At 43.8% G+C, this 21,822-nt stretch overlaps 1 protein-coding gene across 1 annotated transcript in view; it reads right to left on the bottom strand.

The window, feature by feature from the left end:
* Nucleotides 1-21,822, bottom strand: part of EPB41L4B (erythrocyte membrane protein band 4.1 like 4B) — a 156,433-nt gene that overhangs the window by 20,879 nt on the left and 113,732 nt on the right. Inside the window, 5 exon segments of the mRNA XM_019796710.2 lie at nt 2,577-2,675; nt 5,395-5,462; nt 6,305-6,430; nt 11,669-11,787; nt 13,905-14,119. Coding sequence (XP_019652269.2) covers nt 2,577-2,675; nt 5,395-5,462; nt 6,305-6,430; nt 11,669-11,787; nt 13,905-14,119 — 627 coding nt within the window.

The raw sequence follows: 21,822 nt of genomic DNA on the forward strand, positions 1-21,822 counted from the left end.
ATGATTCTAGAGAATTGGTTATCATTCCTCTTCAGACTTAGAATATTTTTCTCTTTAGAATAGTTTTAGGCTTTTATACGATGTTTAAATAAATAGTAAAGTTACATTTCTAGAAGAAATATAGCAGCTCATCGTTTCCTAAACACGCTGGCTGGTATCAACAGAGGACACTCTTTCCTGCCTCCAATTCTACATTGAGTTCTGCTTCTTTCTCTTCTCTGCACACAGCAGCCACACCTTTCTTCCCTACGTCATTACTTCCAGGACAGAATATGGCTGAGATTTTTATGCATATCCTTAAAAGCACTGATTTGAAAACACACTCGGAGCACTTGAACATCGTGATGCTCTTGGTGGGGAACCCTAAAATCCAAATCCGTATCATGCTGGCCTAGGCACTCTGAATACCCTAACAGCCAGAAGGACTCTGTGTGTGTGTGTGTGTGTGTGTGTGTGTGTGTGTATTTCAAAAACAGTAACGCAGAAATATTTTTTTAAAAGAGAAATCTGTTTTTTTTCCATCTCTATTCCTTGACACTGTGTTTATTAACTTATCAATATCTATGACGGGAAGAGATGAGAAAATAAGTGGTGACTGGTGTCAAAGATTTAAGAACTATTTTTACGGGGCAAAAACTTAAAACTGGGAAAACCTCATTCATTAATTTTGCTATTATTACTAATGGGGAAAATGCTGCTTTTCTTTGATTTTTGAAGCAAAATACTTTGGGGCAGCTTAAGAAATACACAAGAGAAGGGAGAGGTTTGAAAAGGGTTTCCTTAAAGGAGCCACTGTAGTGAGTTAAATTTTCTTTCCTTCCAGGCCACGTATTAGTCATTGTTTCCAACATGATTACATATCCCGAATAGGTGATAATAACATTTGGAGTTTCAAGATGTAAAAGGAAAGTCTAATCCTGGCAGCTTTATTCTCAGGGGAGCAGATTTTTTTCATGGTTTAATTTGTCCCCCAGAAACCATTAGGACTGTTAATTATTTGAATTACTCATTTTTGGCTTTCCTAGGAAATACAGAGGCTCTAACCGTCCAGCGTTTCTATTAAGGCTAATGAGGTGGGAGGTGGCTGCCTCTTCCTTTTCCCCAGCTGCAGGTGGTAGGCTCGAGATGGCTGTTTGAGATATGCATCCAGAGTCACCCTCCCCAGCCTACACTTTTCACTCAGTGTATCCCCTAAACTTGACCATTTCTCAGAGGCTCTCAGGTCCTTGAAAAGAAAGGAGAGGGAGCTAGTTCATCCACTGGCCATGTTCCTTGTTAGGGGCTGGACCTGCATTATGTCACAACAACCCTTCCCAAATTCCTCAGGGCTAGGTATTATCTCACCCATTTTCCAGACAAGGAAAGAGAGGCTGAAAAAAGTAATTTCCCCAAGAGTTTAGAGCAGGAAACTAGCCAGGACTCTGACAGAAGCCTTTCTGACTCCAGAGCTCCATGCTTCCCATGGCACCCAAAGATCCCCCTCCAGCCCTCTGGCCAATTACACACCCAGGCACAGTGCCACATCCAAGGTCAAGAAATGGGAACTATTACTGTGATTAGCACTACTGCTCTTGCTAAAATACTGCTACTCTTCTGACAGCAGTTACTTGTCTTCTTCGGATTATAATCATTTGGAATCTGTCTCTCCCTCCAATAAATTGTGCCTCCTCAGATGGGAACTGTCAAAGTCATTTTGTTCTTCCTAGAATAGTCTAAAACAACTCTGTATAGAGTAGCCAAGTAATTTTCGTTAAGCTGAACAAAACGGGACAGGCCCTGGTGGTTCTGGGATACTTTGGGACAGGACTCCTCCCATAGGTCACACACAGCTCAGTGATTAGCTTTGGCTCTGTTGACAGACCATGCTACCATTGCACAATTATGCCATGGAGGCAGCTTTTGATATGGCTTCTGATGATTACCCATCCTGGTATCCATGCCCCTGTGTAATTCCTGACCCTTGAGCGTAGGCTGGCCCTACTGACTTGCTTCTAACAAACAGAATATGGCAAAAGTGATGGGATGTCATTTGTGATTAGGTTACGAAAGGCTGTGACTTCCGCCGTGGGACAGTTCTCTCCAGCTCTTCTTGTGTGCCTTCTCCAATGGAGAAAGCTGGAGAGGTCTACCTGACTAGGAGCTGAGGGCAACCTCCAGAAAACAGCCCACAAGAACAAAATCTTGTTCCAATCTGCAAGAATGAGCCTTCAGATGAGACCACAGCCCTTGCCCACACTTTGAATGCAAACTTGTAAGAGACACGGACACAGAAGATCCAACTTAAGCCATGCCTGAACTTCCAACCCACATAAACTGTGAGGTAATAAATGTGGATTGTTTAAAGCCACTAATTTTGGAGTAACTTGTTACACAGCAATCAATAATCAATACATATGCCAACTATGCAGTGTTTTCAGGGAGAAAAGTTAAGTCCCATTATGACCTAAATTGGAAACAAACTGTATTTGGGGGAATGGCTCTTTGGAAATGGTGTGAGAGGCTAAGAAGCATTTATAACTGAATATTTTGCAGCAACTTTGTGATTATCATCAAAAAACCTGCAGTACAGAACTCACAAACTGTATTGTCTTGTTAACTTCCTCACTCGGGGAGGCTTGATTTCAGGCTTTTCCACTGCTGGTTGGGTAGTTTCCACACGTATAGGAATAGGACTTCTAGAGAAATACCAAAAAACAGAACATCACCAAAAGAAAAGTTTATGGTCTAGTTTTGGCTGTAGGAACTGCTTTCTCAGTTAATTTAAACCCTTAATAACGCTGATAGTCAACATAACCATTTTTCCTCCTTTCCACTCTACTTATTAAATATAATTTTTAAATATATCATAGAAAGTCCAAAAACAAAAACCAAAGTCATAGAGAAGAAAATATAGCAAGTGAGAACTGAATATAATTGGGGTACCACATAAAGCTTCCCTGCCCCAAAACACCTACCTCCAGGGTTTGGTTCATTACCAGGTTTTGCCAATAAAATGAGCAAAGAGAAACCCATGGATAACCCAGTTTTACTTCCAAGTAATCTGGTAGTTATGTTATTTTAAATATAGCACAGAATATATTTTTAAAAGATAAACAGTATTTAATGTGAAAAATGCATAATCAGAAGGCCTTTAAGACTTGTTCTAAAACATTTTAATTTTGTGTATATGTGAAAATGTTAAAAATTGTTTCACTTCTCTACTTCCTCAAGAAAATATGCCAGATAACCAACGGGCCCTACTCAAAACAGTGATTTTTAAGAAAAAGCTTTCACACATTTTTGTAGTGGTTATGACTAATTTCATTTAAAAATCAGAGATTACCTTCTGGGACCTAAGGACATCAAAAGAAGTTGAGGTCCTCAGCAAGGAACCTTTGGCAAGTCAATGAACCATTCTGAACCCCCATTTTCTCCTCTGTTTAGTGTCTAATATGGTGATAGGCATGTGGCCAGTGCCTAATCAATGTTTGTTGAATAAACACGTGAATGAATGAGCAAATAAAGAAACTGGAGTCAGCATAGTCTAGATTCATGATTTCCTCAATTTAGGACCCTGGAGTCAAACTGAACATAGTTCCTGAAAGAACTCATACTCAACCAGGGAGCACAGAACTTCACTTGGGTGGAATGGCTGGCATCTGGAAAGCTTTGTGGAGGACTTTACACTTAACCAGATGGAGGAAAGACTTCCAAGGTGGAAGACAAAGTAGAGAGCTACAGAATGCAAGGTGCTGGAACCGCTAACGGGTGAGGTCCCAGCAGAAGAGCAGGGGATTTCCACTAGAGCGGGAAGCAGGGGCCAGGTCATGAGGGGCCTCAGACTCAGTTTACACTGAAGGCCAAGGTGTCACTAAAGGTTTTAGGCAAGGGAATGGCATAGTCAGACTTGCTTGTTGGAAAAACCCTTAGAAAGCAAGGAAGAGGATACTGGTGAAGACAGGCTGGCTGGGAGCATCTTCAAAGAGTGTGGCAGGAGGTATCCAGGCAGAGAGACGGTGAGGGCTTGCTATAGACTGTGATTAGGGTCATGAAGAGGAGAGGACAGATGTGGGGGAAAATATGAATGCTAAATTAGCAGGACGTGGTGACCAATTTTATGAGGGGATGAAGGAGGAGAAAGTCAAGGACTCCCAGGCATCAGATCTGGACAATGGGTAGGCAATAATGCTATTAACCAAGATTGAAAAATAGATGAAGCGTTAGTGGGGCAGGATGGGAAGAGATGAATTAAGGTTTTGAAAAGTCCAGGAGGCAGCAGGGTATCTGCTCTGGAGTAAGACAACGTTATACCATGAACATGGATTGGGAATCAAAGGGGACATAGAAAAGTGTGAGTTGTTGCTGTTGTTGTTTTTAACATCAAGAATTCCCCAGAGCAGTGGTTCCTGGATTACCCGGGATACTTGTTGAAATTCTGGTTCCTGTCCACCCCACCCCACCCCCAAAGATCTGAAAGGTCTGGAGTAGGACCCAAGAATCTGTTTTTATCTTTTTTTAAAGATTTATTTATTTACTTAAGAGATAGAGAGTATGTGTGCATGGTGGGGAGGGGTGGGGCTGGAGAGAGAGAGAGAATCTTAAGCCGACTCTTCACTGAACGCGGAACCCAAGGTAGGGCTCGAACTCACAATCCTGAGATCACAACCTGAGCCAAAACCAAGAGTCTGACGCTTAAGCAACTAAGCCACCCAGGTACCCCTAAAAGTCTGGCTTTTAATGAGAGATTGATGCAGCGACCCTTGGACCCATTTTAGGAAACTCTACCCTAGGGATACCCCACCATTATTAGACCACCAAGGTGGCAATGGGACTGCCATGATTTATAGGTTGTTACTTACTTGGGCTGAGAGGGGGTGGGTGTCTGCTCTCTGAGAGATCAGAGGAGGAAGGTTTTCCTCTGGGTTTAAAGTGGTGATGGCCTAGAAGCTTTGGCATGAGTGGTTCTACTGCTGTAAAGGAGCTCAGGATGAAGAGTGCATCAGTGGCCAAGGGGAGAGTGGTAAACTGAGCAGGGACAGAGAGTAGGAGCCCAGCCCTGGTCTCCCATGATCTGCTGAGAAGTCTGGACTCCACTTTGAGAGCAAAGCAGAGTCTTTAAAGAAACGACATCAAGCAGGGGAACGACAAGGTTTTATCTATATACTTGAGAAGCAACTCAGAGTGATTTCTTTGTTATCACAGCAGTTAGAAATAATAAAACTGAGAATAAGCAGCATTTCTGAGACTTAAGCAAAGTTGTTTTAAGCCGGTCTCTTTCTATCTCTTCGTGCTGACATTCTTTCCAATTTTCCTTTTTCCTCTCTGATTTTATTAGCAAATGTCCTCGTGAGGAACGCTTTGAGGATAACGATGATACAGAGCATTGTTTCTGCATTCAAACAAGAAGCAACAGACCTTACGTTAGCATCCTGAAGACTAGATTTCTTATTGATATTTACAAACGTTGATTCCTCTTTTCCAACCTGTGAAAGAAAACAGGCAGGTTAGTCAAAACTGAATTATCTTGGTGAGCAAAAAATGTTTTCATGTCTCCAACATTCAAAGGATTACAGAAATGGGAAGGTAGCTCAGAGAGGTGGTTCACTAAGTACTCAGTCAATAACAAATTTTCTCTGGTGTTTATGAAAGTTAAGAAAAAAAACCCTGTTTTCATGAGTCATTCCCCATCATGGGGATTAACACTTAATCATTCAAATGTAATCAATGCTTGCATTCATACTTGTATTGAGCACCTGCTATGTGCCAGTTCATACTCGAATGAGAAAGGGATAGTGTGGGAAAAGTCAAGCCCACGGTGTAATCCCCCACCTCACATTGTCGATCAGGAATAATAATCAGCTCTAGGCTCACGTATCACTGAGAGCTCATGAAGGAATTTAGAATCTGCTTTTCATATCAGTGTCACAAGCCCAGGAGGAATTATGTCATGTGATTTTGATAGAAGCCTTGTCCCCCTCCCTCTGATGAGTCCCACAAAGAATGGTGGGGGAGGAAGGGACACCCACTCAGCCAAGGCGGCCAGCTGAACGTATGCTGGGGGTCAGTGCGGGTCAGTGCAGCAGCCCGTGGCCCTCAGCCCATCAACAACCTCCAGAGCTGGCCCTTGCACTTCCCCAGTGAATCACTGTGCGCCAGTTAAGAACTCTTTGTGTTAAAATCTCTGTTCACATAACAGGGGTGGTCCCTGTCTCCTGGCTGGACCCTGCCGGACACAGCGTCTCGGGCCTCGAGTGTCTCTTTCTCCTATACAGCAGGAAGGAAATCCGGTGACGTGAAATCAAAGGAATGTTCCAGCTCCACAGACCTGGGCGCTCACTCGGGATGCGTTCTCCAGCTGGGCTTTCAAAATGTTACACTTCACGTGGTCGGCTACCGGGGAAGGCAAGAGTGGGGTCTGAAGAGTCTTCTCAGAAACCTTTTTCTCTTCAGCCTGTGACAAACCCAAAACACATGCAGCCGATTGTCAACAAAGAGGAGAGAAAAGAACTACGTTAATCTCTCCATCAACCGTAACTGCCAATGACACACAGCCGTAAACACCTACACAAGGATGTCCCCCAACTCCTTCTATGCGCGCCCCTGCTTGTAGTGTTTGCAAAAGGCTCACAAGCACATCCTCACATCCTCTTGTGATGCAGGGAGAGGACACACTAGGAAACGGAGTGAAGGGTCAAAGAGAAGTGGCTCTGCTGGAGAGGGGCAGCTCCGGGACTCAAGCTTCCAGTTTTCCATCCCCTAGTGTAGTTTCCTGTTTTTTTACTGTTTCCCCCCATAACTGCCACCTCTTACATAGAGAGATTCAATCCTGTGACTCGTTGGAGAAAGAGTGAGAAATACGCATTGTTATTTTTGCAACAAATCTTGCTGAAATTTGCGAATCTCAAGAACCTTGGGTCTATGCCACCTCATTGCAGAGTCTCAGATGTCAGTAATTTGGTACCCAACCTTCGCTGTTTTGCCATTTCCTAGGTACTCACTAAACATGTACCTATAACTTATTTTATTTTTCAAGATTTTATTTTTAAGTAATCTCTACACCCAACATGGGGCTCGAACCCACAACCCTGAGATCAAGAATCCCATGCTCCACAGACTGAGCCAGCCAGGCGCCCCAACATGTACCTATCATTTATATGATCCAGTTAAGGTGGATTATCCAGGGACTACCTATTTTCTGTGTGTCCTACACAATGATATCTTTGAAATCATAGGCTTCGTGACTATTTATTATAATAGACAACACGATAGTTACATAACTATGAAAAAACACTCATCTATGTGTATAACCTGAAATCCTCTCTAATGGTACACACACCGCACTGCAAATAATCTTAATGTGAGCCATGCCTACTGTGGCCACCGCAGGTGCTCGAAAAACACCTACTAAAAAAGATGATAATGATACATGCTTATTATTAAAAGAGATGTGTTTAATAAGAAAGCTATGAGACCCTATGATCACCAGAAGTCAATTTAGTGATAGCAGGACTTGAGGTGGCATGTTAGCCGTAATGCACAGGGCAAGAACAAAAGGTTCTGAAGTTCCAAAATGAATCCCATTTGTTAATTCAAAAGTCCAATTGAGCACCTTGGTACACATAGCAGGAGTGCTACGAAAGCGCCAGAAGATGTAGAGGGCAAGTGGCTGGTTGACACCATTTAATAAAGAAAAGGGAGCACAGAATGCAGTTTCCCAGCGGGCCCCGTATCAGGGTGCGCATCCTGAATGCATCAAGGGGCACTTGGTAGAATGAGTAGAATGAAGCAATTGCGTGGAACAGCAAGATAAGCAGGGACAGAAGACCTGGATTTTAATCTCAGCTCTTTCCCTGTCTGGCACCATAAAACAAAAATGATGACGATGGTGACAATGAAAAGAAAAATAATGCCAGTCGCTCGCATTTACTGAGAGCTTGCTGTGGGCCAACGGATGACAGAGCCCATTTCATTGGCTCCTGTCACTGAGCTGTCCCATCTGAAGGTAGGTACTATCACCATTCCCATTTTATAGATGAGAAAAACAAAGCAGAGAGATGGTAAGTCACTGCCCAAGGTCACACAGAAAGGGCGCAGAAGATCCACGAGTCACACTCAGAATCGGGTGCCTCCAAGACTACGGATCTTGACCACTCAGCCATATTGCAACCCCTTAACCTCCCTGCGTCTGTTTCTTCCTTCAGAAGATTACCGTGATGAGCAAATGAGGAAAAATAAATAAAAAGATGTGAATGGCACTCTTATGTTTGCTTCTTTGGTTAGACAAGAAAACACAGCTGAAAGAGAGCATCAGACATGAGGCACTAATGATCCTAAGCCATCGAGCTGGGTATAAGGAGAACAGAACCTTTCAACTGGAATCATTATCCTAAAAGGCTTAGCATCCCCCCCCCAAAAAAACAAATAACTAACTCATTTCTTTTCAAAGATGAGCTTGATAGTACAGCTCTAGGATAATCTATCCTGTGTTTGTAAATCCTGCCACATGAAGATAATTGTTCAACACCAGCATGGGTGTTTTCACCGGTGTGTGAAGAGTTAATTTTTTAATTAGATTTAATTTTCTGGAATGATATGCTGGAATGTAAGAATTAAATTGGTTCCAAAGCCCACTTGAGGTTTCTGACAATTGCTTAAGGGGATATAGTTATACTGACAGTAATGACCGAAGATCTATTTTAAAAAAATGAATGCTGCTAAAATAAGAAAAGAATGAGAATTCAGCACTGATTTTCCTTTTGAATTTAGTCCTTTTACACTGCTTTTTTGGGATCTAAAATCAAAGCTGGCTTGTTCCTGTTCTACCTGATGAAGCAGGGGCTACCGGCGGCTCTTTGAACGGACTCAGGAGAAGATCAACGTAAATTTTGGAAAATTTGACTATTATTCTATGAATGGGTTTGCATCAAAGGCATCTCTAGGAGATAAACATCTGGATTACAACGAGTCCAGCATTCCAGCCTGAAGGATGGTTCCAAGAACGTTGTGCTTTCTCTCTTTTTCACGACCTCGCGTTGTGTTTTGCATTTCATTTGAACGGTGAAAAGATGCCTTATCATTCAATACTGAAATACAAATTTTACAACATACAAATGAATGACAATTGAACTTTGAGATGATTACAGTTGGAAACAGTCCATCTGTTTGGGGGAAATCAATTGGGGATAAAGAAAGGATCAGATGCATTTCCTAATTGTTTATAACATTGCTTACAGATTTGAAACCTGGTGAGATTTACATCCCTGTGATACTTTGGGTACAACTTTGGACCTGGGCAATGAAAATGTCTTCTCACCATCAAATCAAGAACAGGAACTTATCCAAAACTTCAAAGACTCAGAGGATTCTCAATCCTTGAGACTGGAAAAATCCCTGAAAGCATTGAAGCCATTGGTCACCAACTGTGGTGTCACGACACGTTGTGAGGTCCGTGGCAAGGAATGTGTGATTAAGGACAAAGAGTGGCAGTGTGAAGTAACATACTTTGCTTCTAGGTTAGGACAAACTCAAGGTCATCTGATATCACTTTAGCCCACTTGCTCCCTGATGCATTTCTTCAAGTGGAAGGAGAGAAAAGGGGGCTCCAGGGAAATGCTCAGTAATGCAGAGTCATCTCAGAGATACCTTATCCCATAGCAAGCCGCTCCTGCCGACGGCCCAATATTCACGGCAACTACAGATTACACAGAGCTTGTGAGCCGTCTGCCACTTGCTATCTGCTGTATCTCCTCTCAAAATATGTTTGGATTCTGCCAAACTCTAGGTAAGCCTCTTCAAACCATTTATTGTGTGGATTGCAGAAAACAAGTTTGAAAACGAAGAGACTAAGAAAGACCATGCAGGGGGCATGTGATATATCGCGTGTGTTCCCAGCACCTCGGATAGGCCTGCCCACTAAGCACACGTTGACTGAGTGAACGTCGGCACTGTCCTCGGGGAGGGATTCTTTGCAGCTGACCATCTGGAAGGGTGGTATGGAAGAAAAAGGGGGTAAGCAGGCCCTTGATGCTGTCGAAGGGACTTGAGGCTGCCCTTTGGGGGGGATGCAAGGAAATGAGGGTCTTCTGAGAATTCCCGGAAGTCTGGTATAGGCTCGAGGGTCGGCTATGGTGGAGGAACAGCCCAGTGCGAGTAAGGAGTGAGAGCTTCCCAGTCCAGATCTTCCAAATTTTTCCTATTCCCTCTTATAAAGGGGCGAAGCTAAGCACCAGAGTGGAAGAAATGATCCGTGAGTGAAAAAGACGACTGCTTTGGGGATTTTAAAAATTGAAATATGTGTAAAACACTGGTTCGCAACTAGGGGTGATTTTGCACCTTACGGGATATTTGTGGCAATGTCTGGAGACAAAGTTGGTTGTCACACCTGGATGGGGGTGCTACTAGCACCAGCGGGTGAAACCCAGGGATGTTGTCACACATCCGACAACGCACAGCACAGCTCTTCCACAAGCACAGCCCAAAATGTGTAGTGCTGAGGTCGAGAAAGCCTGGTGTACAAAACGGACAGGCATGCTGCAGTGCAGAGCCCCCTGGGAGGGGAGTCAGGGGCCCCAGGATTCCGCCCCTGCTGTGTGATCTCAACATGGTAATTTCCCTTCCTCTGAGCTCAGATGGTAAGAAAGCTGAACTAAACGGTAGACTGAATCCAGCCCTAACATTCTATAGTTCTAAGATAAAATTTGGCTTTCATAAGGCTGCTCATTTGGATATAAGAACAGGCCTAGTGAAAGGCGAGCTTTGCTCTGGCCCTTTTCCTCTCTTCTTCCCTCCTTTCCTCCTACCTTCAATCCCTTCCTTCTTTCCATCAGGAAACAGTTACTAAATATCTCTATGTGTCAGGCACTGTCAGAGAGCAGGGGGTGCTATGGACTTGTGTCCCCCACCCCACACCAAATTCGTATGTTGAAGCCCTAAGGCACACAGGACGGTATTTGGAGATGGGGCCCTCAGGAAGTGAATAGATTTAGATGAGGTCGTGGGATGCGGCCCTCATGATCGGATTAGTGGCTTTATAAGAGGAGGAGGAGAGACGGGCTTGGTGGGTAGAGTATTTGGCTCTTGATCTCAGGGTTATAAGTTCAAGCCCCACATTGGGTATAGAGATTACTTACAGATAAAATCTTAAAAAAAAAAAAAAAAGAAGAAGAGAGAGAGAAAGATTGAGCTCTCTCTGCAGGTGAGGACATAGTGAGAAGGCAACCATTGGCAACTTAGGAAAAGAGAACCCTTACCAGGGAACCAAACTGGCTGACATCTTGATCTTGGCCTTCCCAGCTCCAGAACAGTGAAAAATAAATATCTATTACCTAAGCCACCCTGTTTATGGTATTTTGTTATAGCAGCCTGAGCAGACCAATACAGATGGGTAAAAATGGAAGAGGTCCATGTGGGTGCCTCCTCATTGAGCTTTAGGTCTAGAAGGAGGGAGAGATAGGGAACAGATCCAGCCTGCTAGCCTCAGCACAGAGGGCAACTCCTAGTGCTGTAATTCAGCTGAAAAGAACGTAAGTATGGTTCTGCTCTTAAGAGACTGAGCAGAAATATCAGGAAAAATTGAACAGAAATCCCTCTGAGACAAAGGCACATAATCTAGGAGGCAGGCCAGGAGAACCACCAGAGGTTGACGCGAGGCACAGGTCCACGCTCATCACCCAGCCCTGGTCCTCAGCACCTTATTTATGTTGATGTGCAGAGCAGGCCAGGGGCCGGCAGCCTTCACGGTCTCCAGTTCCAGCTTCTTTAGATGGGCGGCGGCTTCGCTGAACAGGGCAGGCGGTCCTGGACTCAGTTCTACAAGTGGCCAGAGGGAATGAATAAGGAAAGGTGGAACGGACAGAGAGATAGCCGTGATAAAAGATGCTTACCAGAGCCTGATCCCCAGCACCCTTCTGTCTGCCTTCTCCCCCACCCCCAACCTTAAATCTCTTAAATATGCACCAGCTGGTAGGCTGTGAGAACACCTAAGATCAAGGCTTCCAAGCCTAACTCCCCCAAGTATGAGCTGGGTGGCCTTGGGCAAGTCACCCTATCTCTCTGAGCCTCTGAGCCATTTTAAAATAAAAATAAAAGTACTTACCCTGCAGGGTTGCTGTAAAGATTAGGGGAGGTCATTTACATACAAAAGCATTATTAATGGAAACACACATGCAAATTAGAAAGATGAGCAGTTCAGGTTAACAGGCATATGAAGGTGCCCTTGAAAACCATGTTACGTTTCTTAAAACCAAATTCATTGATTTTGATTTCTGTACTATTTTGGATTAGTTTGCCATCACTCCTTCCACTGGCTGGTATTTACCCATTAATACAGTGAAATATTCATTAATTATTAAATATTCATTACATATTAAAGCTTGAGCCAAGTTATCTTTTGCAATTGAGATTTGGGCAGCTGGAGTAAAAAGATAAATGAGGCACAATTCTAGTCTAGTGGGGGAGACAGAGACATGTGCAGATATTAAAGAGAGAGACTTGTGCAGATATTAAAGGTTACATAACTGCTATAGAGGTAAAAGGGAAGGCACTCCAGAGCCAGAAAGGCTTGTTAGGAGAAAGTTTCACCAACAACATTTGAGTTGTTTCCTGAAGAAATGTGTGGGAGTTCACTAGGGTGAGGAAAAGCATTCCAGGCAGAGGGAACAGCAGTTGCAAAGGAGAGCGCTAGGAACACAGCTCAATAATCTGTGAGAGGAGAGTAGTTTCATGTGGCTAGAGTGTAGTGAGGTGTTGGGGGAGACTGGAGGCTTTGGCAGGGTCAGGCTGGGAAGGTCTGTGCATGGCCATGCTCAGAAGTGTGGGCTTTATCTCAGGACAGTGAAACACCACGGACAGGTCTTAAGGCATTTGGTCAGAGCTCTCTGGTGAGAGGTCTCACTTTGGCAGCTACAAGACGGAGACTGTGCTGGAGGAGGTACTCCCTAGGGGGCCGGTAGAGTTATCCGGATACAGAGAGAGGAGACATGGCCTGGAAGGGCAGTGTGGATAGTGATGGGGGAATCGAGTCCTGATTCATCAACGCCGCGCGAATGATGAATTTCCATTGCCAACTCAGCCAACCCAGAATCATTCCCTGTGGTCTACAGCTAAAGGCTCATCAGCTCATCCTTTCACCACTGCACAGACTCATGAAATGTCAGAGCTGGAAGATTCCTTGGTCATCTACTAGACACCCTCTACCCCATTTCATAGATGAGAAAACTGAAGGTCCAAGAAGGAACATGGCTCCAGAGTGAAGACCAGAATCGAAGTGTCTTGACTCCCACCTCTAGCTTGGTGCTTTTGCACATCACATGTGATAAAGAACCAGCTCTTTCCCCTCTGGTCGGTCACAGATCAATTTTTGGTAAAACATAATAAAAGGGAATTTCTAGGAAAATGAAATAATAGACATACAAAATGCAAGCCCATTTTTTATTGGTTTTAATGGATATAAAAATCACTCTATCCTACTGCTAAAAATGTATCTAAGTGCCTAACTCTCCATTTCCATACCTTCTCTTGTTGGGATCTGAAACAGGGTACACTGGTCCTCCCTGACATCACCTTGCTCAGAAGAGGGATGTCAGAAATGGGACAGAATAAGTTTTCCTGTAATTCGGAAAAGTAGAGATTCTAGCCTCCTGGCTCTCCTCCCCTATTACTTGAGCCAGTGGAAGTGGGAACTGCTAAGGAGTGAGGTAGAGAGAGAATTGCTGCATTGGAATTAAATAGGAGTTTACTGCTAAACCATAATCCCTCAACTGAAATGCACGGGGCTCTTGTCTGCTCTTGCCCCAACCTGGCAACCCAGCAGTGACTTTACCGCCTTTCCACGCTGCACTGAAAAGGTCTGTCTTAAGGATCTAGGGAAGCCGTCCACACCCTGCAGCACCCCTCCCTCTCACCCTGCGCTCTCCAACCCTACTTACTTGTAAGGGATTTACTGCTGGAGTTTGGAGACCTCGAAGGCCCCTCCTTGTTCTCCAGAGTCAGCGAGAGGCCATAGTTTGGGTGGTGCTGGTGCTGGTGCTGGTGGTGGTGGTGGTGGTGGTGCCTGGCTGAGGCTCGGGTAGTGCCCCCGTTCTCCTCGATGCTGAAAGGCAGCCGGTCTGAGCTGCTGAGCCCTGGGGAAGGGAGCGGGTAGCTGTGGAGGGTGTCAAAGTCAGGATTTAGAAAAGTCAAGTGTCTTGATATTCCTGTGTGTACTTTAAAAGATGGTCTCTGACCAATAAAAACCAAGAGAAATGGGTTTCACAAACAGATCCGCGGGGTTATTGCAAAACAGGACACAATGGCAACACCACGCTTAGAGAAAAAGCAGAAAGTGGAAATTTGTATGTATCAGAGATCTGAAACCCTAAGGAATTCTTACTCTGAAGTTAAATAACTTCTGTTCAAGAAAAGACATCCCTTAAATGGGAGGAGGAAATAAAAAGCAATACTAGCAAATAATTTGCTAGTCCATCCCGTGACAAGATTGTGACACCGAGAGACATCTTGGAGTCATTTTCTCTTTCTCTCAATCGCCCCACCACACAGGAGACACCTGCTAAGGGTACTGCTATGACACCTTTAATTCCAATTGTTCTCTCCGTTTTTATAAAAATTGCCCTTTTGGAAGCCCATGTCATCTCCCGTTTAGATGCCTAACTGCTCTTCCAGCCTCCACTCTCTCCTTCAGCCCACTGCTCGAAGAGCAGCAGCTGGGGTGCTGTTCCCGTCCACACTGGCCGCCTCCTAGAGACTTCACTTCACTCAGGATGGTCTTGCATTGTATACATGTATATAAGGATGTGAAATAAGGTGTGACTTTGGCTTCTGGGGGTCACAGCCCAGCCCCCCCCCACTCCAAGATGGAACATAACCAAGGGTATCGAGCTTCCCCGTGCAGCCAGTAATGGGGGCAACAAAAAGTGCACTGAGTTGAAGTTGAAACGCCTGGGTTCTAGTCTTAGTTCTGCCCCAACCTTGTGCAGGAACCTTGAACAGTTGCTCTGGGTTTCAGTTTCCTTCTCTGTGACATGAGCTGGATCAGGTGATTCTGGGTACATTTCCAGGTCTGAAAAGTCATCCTTTCTCCCAACTATTTATCTAGTACTTGCTCTCTCCCAGGTAGTGTACTAACTATTTTACACAAAATATCCCATTTTAGAGATGTAGAGACCTTAGCTAGGTACATTGTAGGTACTCCGTACATTTTTGATGAAAGGAAGGAAGAGGAGGCAGGAGGGAAGGACAGAGGAAGGACTGACGAAACTGTGGATCTGGGATTCGACAACAAAGTCTGCTGATGTTATTTTCCTGTCTCTCATATGTGTTGAAATCAGTATCGGTCCTAAGGAGGCACAGAGACTGGGGTCTCAGAAGAGAAAATTCCTTTCAGCCTGGGAGGACTGGAGGGGCTGCCCAACTTAGGACCCATCTTGAATTACTCTGATGGAGAGAATGAACACCTAAGGGGAAAGATGTCCTATAGCAGAGATCTGGTGTACATTATGGCTGGAGGTGGAGTTGGAAAGCTTTGAGTAAGACCTTCTGGGGAATGGCAAATAGTCACCATCTCCTATGCCAGCCCCAAGCGGTTCTCACCTTTTGCTTGGAAAGCAAGATTGCGAAGGATTCTGAGGTTGTGCCCAGCTCAGGAGGAAAGAGTGCTGTGATTGATTAGTGATGTCTGCCACAGACTTGGAATAGAGCACTGGTATCATGTACTCATCTTTCCAAGTTTAAAAGTGTGTGATTTTTTACTCCAAGGAAACCCAGAGTAAAAAGTTAAACAGGGAAATAAATATATATGCAGGGAGTAATAAATTGCATCTAATAACATGTCAAATAAAATATGCATATGATTTCCCTTTCACAGCTACTTATGGGGAAGACTGAGCAAGACAAATGGGAAGAGAAATAGATGAGGGTCAGAGAGGCTGCCTGAATCTTGTCAGGGTAAGGGTCTCAAAGGTTTCTAAGCAGGAGTGTGAGGACCTGGGAGCTCCCTCAGCTCATTCACGTGAGGGACCACCATCCTGGAGATCCTAATTCATGGAGTTTTGTAGGGCTGTGGGTCTGTTAAGGAAACCACTGCCCATGGCCTCACCGTCTCTTCCCTGCAGAACTCCAGGAGGGGCCGTTGGTATTGACTACGACGTAAATGGCACCCACCAGAGTTGTGCATCTGTCCCCTTTCCAGGGACCGCAGAGAAGGTCAAGCCCACCCAGAGGGCCCGGCAGCACTCCGCAGCTCCAGAGGCCTGGGACCACTGGTTAAAGTTCAGGAAATGAGACCGGCTCTGTGCTCATGGTCAACAGAGACTGAGGTTCATGAAGCTTCTGGCATTCTGGAAAGAAGGTCACAAGTCCTGGTTTTCAGAGGGTGACAGAGGAGGGCTATGTAGGCGTCAGCCTCTGCTTCCATGGGCCGGCAGTTGAGAAGAAATCTGCTGCAGAAGAAGAGGGCTGCCTGTGTGCCCAGCACTGTGCTAGGTACTTAAGAGTTTAACTTTTGCGGTTACCCTGCAAGGAAGCTGCTGATGCCTTGTGTTACACGAGGGCTTAATGAAGGTGAGCAACGTGCCCTGTTGTAAACGTGAGTGAGAAATCGAATCAGATCTAATTTCTTCTCTTCCCTTTTTTCAGGGAAAGCCCCCACTCCCATTCTACTTCCAATTCTAGAAAAGTTAGTGCTCTATTAAAGGGGCTATGTCATATAGGACTTTTTTGGCTATATTAGGGCTAGGCATAGCTCTGCAGACCAGGGAGGGTCGGGGACTCTTACGTCCCTGCCTAATCTCACCAGAGCCTCTCCCCTCCATGACCCTGGGACCCCAGCATGCTCGATCAAAATGTGTTGCATACTGAATAATGGGATAATTATTTAAGATGTTATAATAATATCAATAACATATTCATTATTATGGTATTATAGTAGTTAATATAGTAGTATTAATGATATTGCTATACCATTATTTGCTAAATATAATTAGTATAATAATGGTATAATTATTCAGAATAATCCTCCAGAATCCACTGCCAGAACTGTGACCAGGGCAGGGCAGGAACTGGGGAGGGTCTTGAGCTGGAACGCAGAACTCACAGGGCTTTCTTTCAAGAATAAGGCCAGGAATGATGACGGTGCTCTCAGAAGCCAACTGTACCATACGCTCTACAGCTCAGCTAAGTTCTGGGTGACATGGGCTTCTGGGGGCAGCTCTGGGGATCCAATCCTGGATAAGAAATCACAGAATTGCAGAAAAGGAGGTCCTCCATTTGGTGGTTTTATACCCCAGACAAATATTAAAATCACTAGGGGAACTCCCACATACTGCTGGTGGGAATGGAAAATGGTATAGCTGCTTTGGGAAAACACCTGGCAGGTCCTCAAAAAAGTTAAACATAGAGTTACCATATGACCCAGCAATTCCACTCCTAGGTAGATACCCGAGAGAAATGAAAACATGTCCATGCAAAAACCTGTCCATGAATATTCATAGCAGCGTTAATCATAATGGCCAAAAGGTACAAACAACCCAAATGTCCATCAACTGATGAATGGATAAGTAAAATGTGAAATATTATTCAGCCATACAGTGAAATATTATTCAGCCATGAACTGGGATGAAATATTAACCCATGCTAGGACATAAAGGAAGCTTGAAAAACATCATGCTGAAAGAAGTCAGACACAAAAGGCCACATGTTGCATGATTCCATCTACAGGAAATGTTCAGAATAGGCACAATCATAGAGACAGAAAGCAGATTAGTGATTACCTAGGACAGAAGAGGATGGGGGAAACAGCAAGTGACTGCTAATGATACAGGGTCTCTTGCGGGGGGGCGTGAAAGGTTCTAAAATTAGTTTGTAGTGATGGTTGTACAACTTTGTGAAAATGCTAAAAACCATTGAACTGCACAATTTAAATTGGTGAATTGTATGATACTAACTTCTATCTTTGTAAAATTGATTTTAAAAAATCACCAGGGAAGTTTTGAAAAATATCCATGTCTAGCCCCTACCGCAGACCAACAACATCATCATCGATCTCTAGGTCCAACAGGCAGCCAGGGCTGAGCGCCACTGTCCTAGTCCAACTTCTTCATTTTACAGATGGGGAAGCGGGGCTCACCGGGGGAATGAGGTGACCGGGTCATACCGTGGGTAACTGGCTGAGCCTGGGACACAATCCAGGACTCCTGCCTCTCTGCTTGCTGCCCATCTGCTGCATCTTCCCATCTGTCTTGGCTTCTATTTCAGGCAGCAAATGCACTCATCGGGAAAATCCTAAGACCTCCTCAGAACCTCGCTGCCTGAGACATCCTTGTGTACACATCTTGCCTTCCCAACGACCCAGTGAGCTCTGTAGGAACAGAGACGGTGACGTCACATGTTTTCATACCCTCCACTGTGCTCAGCACACAGCAGGTGTTCAACTCATATCGGTCAGATTGAAAATAAAATTAGATATTAATACACTCGATAAATATTCAAGTGCCAACTCCTGTGCCTGGCGCGGTGGCAGGCATGAGAGTGAAAAGACAAGTGAGAGGTTGTCCTTGCCCTCAAGGAGCTCACTGAGGAATATCAAGTCCAAGGCAGTGTGACAGGTGCTTTGATAAGGATTAAGGGAGGAAGAAGAGCCTGGGGAAGAGCCAACAGGGAAGAAGAGCTTATGTGCATTTTATAAGGGAAAGTTCTCACTTTTTTTCTGAAATGAAGAGCCAGCTGTCCCAACATCACCAAAGGAGTAATTCATCCTTGTCCCTCTAACTTGAAATGCCATCTTCTGCGTGTGCCAGTCGCTTTTCCGAGAGCTCTCAGATCCCTGCTCTGCTCTGCCCCGACCTGCTGTGTTTCCAAGGAAATACATTTCTCAGGCTCCCTGCCCTCTGGCTTTTATGTAGGCTTGGCCAGTGGGAGGCACTGGCAGAGGCTGGAAGGTGGGAAAAGGAGATAAGTCAAGGTGTTTCTTCCCATCTCTTTCTGCCTTAGGTGATGTTTTCAGCAGTAGCTCTGAGTTCTCTGTGGCCCTGCTCCTGGGTGCTGGGAGCGCTGCCACCTCCCTTTGTCCCTCTGTCCCGCAGCTCTAGTTCTAGTGTAGCTAACCTCTGGGTTGCCTCACGGTCCAGTTTAGCTTCCTAGCCCTTCACCCCATGTGTAACCAACTCCCTGTATGAAATTCCCTCTGTAAGAAATGTCTCGTGCAGTTTCAGTTTTCCTGACTGCCCGTGACCCATACACCGCAACCACCACATTCTAGGTAGTTTTCCCATAAACACCTTTGCCATACACAACTCCGCTGCAAGAATTTCCACCCCATTTTCACTGCATATCTAATGGGCTGTAAGAGAATTCCGCTGTAAAATAGAACACAACTGGCTGACAGGTGGGTTTCATTTCTCTATTGGCAAAGTTCGCATCTTTCTATCATACAAATCCTAGCTAGCCCTCAAAATGGTCTATGCCGTTATGAGTAGATGTGGTGGTCTTAAATTCATGGATGGTAACTACATATATCAACTTGATAGACAATACGGTGATAAAACTCACTGGAAGTGTGAAAGAAGACAGTATAAAGCCAGACCGCACGTGTATTTTTTATGCTAGAAAATAACACATCAGTTGCAATGTTATTAACAAAGTTCAGTTACAAATGCATTACAGGCTTAGCATTTCTTCCACTTTTCCCATAGAACTTTGGAGCATCCAGCAGCCGTCATGCGACAATATGCCAAGAACAAAACAACGGTGTAGAAGGCTTTTAGGAAACAATACAAAGCTCAGCTGTAAACACGTACCCTAGCACTTGGAAACTGATAGCTCTGTCAATGAAGGAAGAAATCTTAGGGACAAAAGTAAAAGTGCAATGCCGAATGAGGAGACCAATCCGTAAGCCAAAAACAAACAAACATATATATAATACTATGAACAGAAGACTTTGAAGACAAGTGCTTAGGTACAACCTACAAAATAAAATCAGTTATTTGTGCAGGTTGCTATGATTCTATGCTACACATTTTTGATGATTCAAATATTTTGTATTTGGCAGTAAAGTCTTTAAAATGTTGTCATTCAGTTTTTTTGTTATTTGATTTTTCATGTTTCACTATGTCTTTAAATGAATGTCCCTCTTTTATTTATCACGATTTTATATTTTGGGGCAAAATGGCCTTACAGCCAAGTGGTTACGCAGAGAAAACGTTTGCAGTGAAAATGCTTGTGTCAGAGATGCTTACGGTGAAAATACTGGACATGTATTTATGTCTGTTTCTGGATTTTTCCTATTTTTGTTGATCTATTTCTCTATTACTCAACCAGCACCAGATCGTCTTAATTACTTTTGTTTTAATATATATATTTTAAATATCTGACAGGACAGATCCTGTTCCCATTGCCACATCATTGTTCTTCTGTTTTCTTTTTGACTATTGTTACGCACTTACTCCTTCAGATTATTTTACAACTCAAGTTACTACCAAAAAAATCCCACTGGATTAAAAAAAAAAGGGGGGGCGCCTGGGTGGCACAGTGGTTAAGCGTCTGCCTTCGGCTTAGGGCGTGATCCCGGCGTTATGGGATCGAGCCCCACATCAGGCTCTTCTGCTATGAGCCTGCTTCTTCCTCTCCCACTCCCCCTGCTTGTGTTCCCTCTCTCGCTGGCTGTCTCTATCTCTGTCGAATAAATAAATAAATAAAATCTTTAAAAAAAAATCCCACTGGAATTCTGATTTGGAGCATTAAATATTATGGATTTGGGAGAATTTATTCATAAGGAATGGGAAATTTTTCACCATTTATTCAGATCTTTTTAAATGTCCTTCAGTTAGAATTTTTGACTTTTCCACAAAGATAAGCAACGTATTATTAATTTAATTCCTTGGTATATTTCAGTTTTGTCACAACTGAAAATAAGATTTCATTTATTATTACATTTCCTCTAATTTTATACTACTAGATATGCAAAATTACTGACTTTAGGATATTTCTGCTTCTGGCCACTTTGCTAAACTCTCTTATTAACTATAATTCATTTGTATTTTAGATAATCACATAAATTTTGTTTCTTCTTTTCTGGCATTTATTGCTTATTTTGTTTTCTTGGCTTATTGCATTGGTAAGGTCCCCAGAATAATTTTTTTTTTAAAGATTTTATTTTTTATTTATTTGACAGAGATAGAGACAGCCAGCAAGAGAGGGAACACAAGCAGGGGGAGTGGGAGAGGAAGAAGCAGGCTCATAGAGGAAGAGCCTGATGTGGGGCTCGACCCCATAACGCCGGGATCACGCCCTGAGCTGAAGGCAGACGCTTAACCGCTGTGCCACCCAGGCACCCCCAGAATGATGTTGAATATTAACAGTCATTCTTATTTCTGAAGTGTGTAAATTATCTAGTGTTTCAATATTAAAGTTTGGTTTCTGACACATTCAACTTAACCAGGTTAGAGACAGCCCTTTTACTCTCAGCCTACTAAGAATCTTGAAACATTCACACCACTTACTCTGAGCGAATCCTTGCTATTCCTAAGTGAACACTACTTCCTTAACTAAGTGCTTAAAAAAGTCTTTCTTGGTATCACCCTCAAGCTTATCAGTCCAGTTTTTAAAATTCATTTTTCAAGAAACTGTATGACATTTCCCTGTCTATTCTGCCATTTCCCCGAGATTCCATAGTTTTTCAAAGCATAGTGATGCTAACTCAGCAATGGCATATACAAATTCTCTCATTATTCCCCATGGCCATTTTTCTAAGCCTGAAGGCTTAAACTAATTGCAAAAGAGAAAAGTATTTCCTGACTATTCTCTCATCTTCGACATCAGTTTCCTTCTCTTTGTTCTTTTCACCCTCGGCAGTTA

Source organism: Ailuropoda melanoleuca, chromosome 7 (assembly GCF_002007445.2).
Source record: "Ailuropoda melanoleuca isolate Jingjing chromosome 7, ASM200744v2, whole genome shotgun sequence".
Classification (NCBI taxonomy): domain Eukaryota; kingdom Metazoa; phylum Chordata; class Mammalia; order Carnivora; family Ursidae; genus Ailuropoda; species Ailuropoda melanoleuca.